At 52.2% G+C, this 5,952-nt stretch overlaps 1 protein-coding gene across 1 annotated transcript; it reads right to left on the bottom strand.

Moving 5' to 3' along the window:
• Positions 1 to 2,799: 2,799 nt before the first annotated feature.
• LOC120859535 (granzyme H-like) lies at positions 2,800 to 5,952 on the bottom strand. Its single transcript, XM_040235611.1, has 5 exons — positions 5,750 to 5,952; positions 4,571 to 4,731; positions 3,905 to 4,040; positions 3,445 to 3,702; positions 2,800 to 3,060 (listed from the first exon to the last, which is right to left on the bottom strand). Exons 1-5 carry the CDS (start codon positions 5,801 to 5,803, stop codon positions 2,917 to 2,919), a joined length of 753 nt encoding a protein of 250 aa, XP_040091545.1. The 5' UTR covers positions 5,804 to 5,952; the 3' UTR covers positions 2,800 to 2,916.

Genomic DNA, 5,952 nt, shown 5'->3' with positions numbered 1-5,952 from the left:
TGAGGAATGCTGGACTGGAAGAAACACAAGCTGGAATCAAGATTGCCAGGAGAAATATCAATAACCTCAGATATGCAGATGACCCCACCCTTATGGCAGAAAGTGAAGAGGAACTCAAAAGCCTCTTGATGAAAGTGAAGGAGGAGAGTGAAAAAGTTGGCTTAAAGCTCAACATTCAGAAAACTAAGATCATGACATCCAGTCCCATCATTTCATGGGAAATAGATGGGGAAACAGTGGAAACAGTGTCAGAGTTTATTTTTTTGGGCTCCAAAATCACTGCAGATGATAACTGCAGCCATGAAATTAAAAGACGCTTACTCCTTGGAAGAAAAATTATGACCAACCTAGATAGCATATTCAAAAGCAGAGACATTACTTTGCTGACTAAGGTCCCTCTAGTCAAGGCTCTGGTTTTTCCTGTGGTCATGTATGGATGTGAGAGTTGGACTGTGAAGAAAGCTGAGCGCTGAAGAATTGATGCTTTTGAACTGTGGCATTGGAGAAGACTCTTGAGAGTCCCTGGGACTGCAAGGAGATCCAACCAGTCAATTCTGAAGGAGATCAGCCCTGGGATTTCTTTGGAAGGAATGATGTAAAGCTGAAACTCCAGTACTTTGGTCACCTCATTGGAAGAGTTGACTCATTCGAAAAGATTCTGATGCTGGGAAAGATTGGGGGCAGGAGAAGAAGGGGACGACAGAGGATGAGAAGGCTGGATGGCATCACTGTCTCGATGGAAGTGAGTCTGAGTGAACTCTGGGAGTTGGTGATGGACAGGGAGGCCTGGAGTGCTGCGATTCATGGGGTCACAAAGAGTCGGACACGACTGAGTGACTGAACTGAACTGAACTGATCATCATCAATTCAGTGGTGGTGCTTTTTAAAGAATTCAAGACATCTGGGTCACAATGAACTGTCTTTCAGATTAAATATGGCATCTCGTCGGTTTGCAAACTGAGGTTCATGCTTCCACATGTAAGATAACAAAAGAGGCGGTTCCAGGGGTCTCTTCCCTCCCTCCCCTCCAGACATGGACTCCACGGAGCACAGACTAGAAACCCCAGGACCTGTGGGTCTCCAAGCCTCTTCCAATTTCACATTGCCCTTCTGGAATCAAACAAGATTATGCATGTGAAACTCTAATGTACAATCCAGCTAAAATACAGAGAAAGTAATTATTTTCAAGACAAGAATTCTTCCAGATTCCAAATACAGATCTATCTGTGCCAAAGTGAACTTCCTTGTGGAAAGGGAGGCACCACAGAAATTTAAAGGAACTTTCTCACCACTAAGACCATGCAGGTCTCCTGCATGGCTGAGACGGTATAGCGTCTGTCTGCTTGTAAGGCGGGAGACCCAGGTTTGATCCCTGTGTGGGGAAGATCTCTTCGAGAAGGAAATGGCAAACCACTCCAATGCTCTTGCCTGGAAAACTCCATGGATGGAGGAGCCTGGAAGGCTGTACTGTCCATGGGGTTGCAAAGGGTCGGACACGACTGAGCTACTTCACTTCACTTCTCACCACTAAACGTTTCCTGATGGCAGAGACAGAGCTTGTTATGTTCTGCCACAAAGAGAAAGATCAATATTTGATCTACTGATGGATGGCAATATCATACTTTCCCACCCAGTGGCCCTGGATCCCTGTGGCTCACAAGGCTGCCATAACCCGGTTGCCAGCAGGGGGAGTCAGAGGCCCAATGCCAGGCCAGGCTGAAAGGGCTGAGGCCTCTCAGTACCTCTACAGGCCTTGGTGGTGGTTGAGCCCCTGGGGGATGTTGGGCTGGACCCAGGGCCTGAGGTGGCCCTTCCCAGGTGGGAGGTGGGTCTGGCTCCTCTGATAAGCAGAAGGTACTGGATGGGAGGTTAGGTATGGCAGGGACAGTAGCTCAAAACCAGGTGAGCTGGAAGGGAAAGGAGCTGGTGGCTAGGGCACTCGGGTGGAAAACAGGGGCTGGTGTGGGAGGGTACACAGGGAGCAAGGTTGACTGAGTCCCGTGCTGGGCCTGGGGCAGGGTGTGGAGATGGGACCTGTGTGAGGCTGAGGGCCATCATGGGAACATCTCTGCCTCCTGAGCTCCAGACAGTTCCAGCATGGGACCAGCCTGCCCTCACAGGAGAGAGAGGCTCTGGAAACGGGAATCTGAGTGCCCAGGGCATGGCCCCTGACCTGCTAGGTCCCTGGACTTATTCTCCTTCCTCTGACCTGTTCTTTGCTAAATTGTTGAGGGGTTGGTGACAGTGTTTGGCTTAGAGAGGTAAGAAATTTCTAACACCCAGAGAGGACCATTTTGGGGAGAATTTGTCCTTTTTAACGAATTGCCCTTTAGATTCATCCCTGGCGGAAGGCTAAGCACCAAAGAGATTTTCTTGCTTTGGCTAAGCACCAGATCATTTTCTCAATGATTTCTCATTGAGGAATCAATGAGATTCTATACAGACAGCATGGGATTTAGGGAGGAGTGAGGCTTAGGGTGGCTTAGTGGTAAAGAACTTGCCTGCCAAGCAGGAGATGCAAGAGACGCGGATTCGATCCCTGGGTCGGGAAGATCCCCTGGAGAAGGAAATGGCAACCCACTCCAGTGTTTGTGCCTGGAAAATCCCATGGACAGAGGAGCCTGGTAGGCCACAGTCCATGGGGTCGCAAAGAGTGGGACACGACTTAGCGACTTAGCAGCAGCAGAGGGCTAGGGAGGAAGGAGGAAGTAAAACCCAGAACTGACAGCAGAGGGCGTCCTGGAGCAGCGTGGTTATGTATTGAGGTGGTTCCAGGAATAAATAGGAATTCAGTCACCATTGCTTTAGAGATCCCATTTATTATGGCCCTGTGATCCCACTGCCAATCCCCATGGGATTCTTGCTGCTGCCCCAGGACAGTGGTCAGTGCAGAGAAAGGTCAGTCTCAAGCTGCTGTTAGAGCTGCTTCATTGTTCTCTTTATCCAGGGCAGGAAGTGTGAAACCTGGGTGAAGATTCCTGGAGGTTTCCCATTCACTTTTCCATAGGAGAAAATACCATGGACCACTTTTTTACACACGAGGGGTCCACCGGAGTCACCCTGTGGGCAGAGAGATAAGGGCTGAGCAGGCCTCCTTGGGGTTCTGTCTTCCCTGCCACCCGGGCTGGGTGGTCTCAGCCAGGGGCTTTGGGGAAGACCCAGGCCCAGGGACGCCTGGTCACGTCCTGGTCCTGGGGCTCCAGCCTGACTCTGACTGTTCTTAGCAGCTGGACTCAAGTCTACCTTTCTGTCAAATTTTCTCCTGGAAACTGGTGATAAGAAAGCTGTGGGATGACTGATGCTTCCTGACCCACTCAAGAAAAAAAAAGGCAAAATGTTGGATTCAAGGAGCAGGCTACCAAAGCTCTCAGCTGAGGACAAAGATACGGCCTCTGCCCTACCCTTACCTCCCGGGTCTGTGTGCTTAGATGCAGGAAAACTGACCTTGAAGCCGGTCTTCACTTTCTTTGGATCCCCGACACAAATCTGGGTGGCCCGGCTGTAACGATTGCGGTCGAGGGATTCGCACACCCGATCCTCCTGCACCGTCAGCTCTGCCTCCTGCAGGGTGGTGGCTGGAGTGCCCGGGGCCACCTGCCCCCAGCCGGCCAGACTGCACACCTGTCCTGGCTTCACCCGGGCCTTGGCCTTGGGCAGACTAAGGGGCTTCACAGCTGACGTCTGCTTGGCCTTTCTCTCCAGCTGATGGGAAGAGACAAGAGTCTGGCTCAGCCGGTGGTCCTCTGGCCTGGATGCCATGATGAGGCTGCATGGACCCCATCTCTCACCTCTCCCCCTGAGACTGGTCAGGTGGCCAGGATGGGAAGGAAGAAAGAGGCAGAAGATCCTGGGAGATCTATGATCTGATCCCAGGAGGGCAGGGCCAGTGGGGAGTTTTGCTTGCCTGCAGTAACATGATGTCGTTGGAGTAGTTCTCAGGATTATAGTCTGGGTGGCTGATGGCCCTCCTCACCCCGATGGCCTGCTGGGTCCTCTCCTGCTGTTTGATGTTGTGGGCCCCCAGGGTGACGTTGATTGAGCTGCACGGAGAGCAGAGCAAAGGTGTGGGGATCATGGGCTCACCAGAGATACAGCCCAGGAGCTGTGACAGGCAGCTGACACCAGGGCAGGGCAGCAGCTGAGGGGGAATTGAGGTGACAGACGGTCCTGGGCTGAGTGACTCTGGGCCCTGTGCTTCTCGGGGACATGAGGGCAGGGCTCCCGGGAGCTTTCTCAGCAATATTGTGAAGTGACTCTGAGTTTGGGTTTTGGCTCTCACTGCACACTCTCATCCTTCTCTGATGCTTTATTTGGCTATTGTGGATCGACCCTTCTCAACCCTGCCTCTTGTTCTCACCTCCGACCCACTGACCTCAAAACTTTACTTGTCCTATTTCTCAGCTTTTCATCACCCTAGTCCTGCTCATAAGATGGCTTGTCTGATGAGCTCTTGTGGTCCTGATTTCCAGGATCCTGGGGTGAGGGAGGAGTACCCCTGGGCTCAGCTCCTGTGGAGAGGACGGGTCCCTGTCCAGGCCTCAGGTAGGGTAGGCTGGCTACTGCCCCTCACCTTCCTCTGCAGTGAGCAGCCGTCAGAACAAAGTCCTTTTGTATGAGAACACCGCCACACTTCTTCCAACCCTTCTCATCCAGAGACTGAACCAAAGCCATGTAGGGGCGGGAGTGGGGCTTGGCCTCATGGCCCCCAATGATCTCCTCTGAAAGAAAAGGCTGAAAGATGGGGAGATGGGGGAGGCTATGGTTAGAAGGGAGATTTGGGAAGGTTGCAGTTAAGGTGGGTTGACAGTGCTCAACAGACACTAGGGGAGAGTCCGCCGGGTTCTCACTGCAGTGGGATAACCTTTTCTGAACCCGAAACCTCAGTATTATTCTCCATGTCCTGATTCACACACATATGGAGGGGCCTAAGACTGCCTTCCAGAGGGTGGAGCCCAGAAGATCATGGATGGGACCCATGATGAGCCCTCATTCTCATGGAGTCTCCTGGACCCCTCTGAGCCTCTGCTAACATCCTGATTGGTGCCATTTTCTAAAAATACACCTATGGGTTTATGGAGTTGGGTTTTCTAAAATCCTCATGTCCTAGGGCATAATGCATTTCAGGATCTCAGTAAATATCTGTTGACTGGATGCGTGAATGGCCTCCGATTAGCTTTTGACTGAGGTTTGGTGGGGATAGCACTGGTGGGATTTAAGACCACAGGGATGGGGGAGGACACTGCCCAAAACAGTGGGTCAGAAAATGAATAGCTTGGGGCCTGGGGAAGAGTAATGACACCCAGGGAGCTTTGGGTGCTGCCATCTAGCCATTTCTGACCAGTCACACCCTGGGCTCCTCTCCTGGGCAGGAGTGAAGAGCGGGGAAATGACAAGTTTCTCTGGTTCTTAAGCTGGGTCCACTGATACCTCCCGCGCTGTGGATGGTTTGTCTGAGGTGTCCTTTCCTGGCTGGAGGGAGGAAGTTTCTTACTTGTGTTTTGTAGCTTCGCATCCTCCACCAAATGCACAGCCCGCTTTCCCGGTGCTGAGAGAGAGGCAAGAGCTACAAAAGCTTCTAGTGAGGCTTGCTTCCTACCATCTGTCCTTGCTGAATGTCTATGTAGCATAGAACTTGTAGTCTCAGTTGGGATGGAGGCTGGTTCAGAATTTGGAGCTGAGCAGAAGGGCCAAGACTGTGGGAAGTTTAGTGAGATGGGCTACCCTGTCGGGAATGGGGACGGTCACTCACGTGTCCCAGCCCGGGAGGCAGAAGAAAGGCCATCAGGAGCAGGGGTAGCTGCATCTTCCAGAAGATTTGCCCAGGTCAGAGCTGCTGGGGTTTCTTCCTTCCAGACACAAAGCAGAGGCGAAGGAAGCAGGGGAGGCTCAGTGCCCCCACAGACCCCCCAGAGCTGTGCTCCACCCAGCCAGGTGTGAGCATGCCACGTGGGC

This window comes from Oryx dammah, unplaced genomic scaffold (genome assembly GCF_014754425.2).
Source record: "Oryx dammah isolate SB20612 unplaced genomic scaffold, SCBI_Odam_1.1 HiC_scaffold_1469, whole genome shotgun sequence".
Lineage (NCBI taxonomy): Eukaryota > Metazoa > Chordata > Mammalia > Artiodactyla > Bovidae > Oryx > Oryx dammah.
The sequence above is the reverse complement of the archived record's forward strand: the minus strand, read 5'-3'. Positions and strand labels throughout refer to the sequence as shown.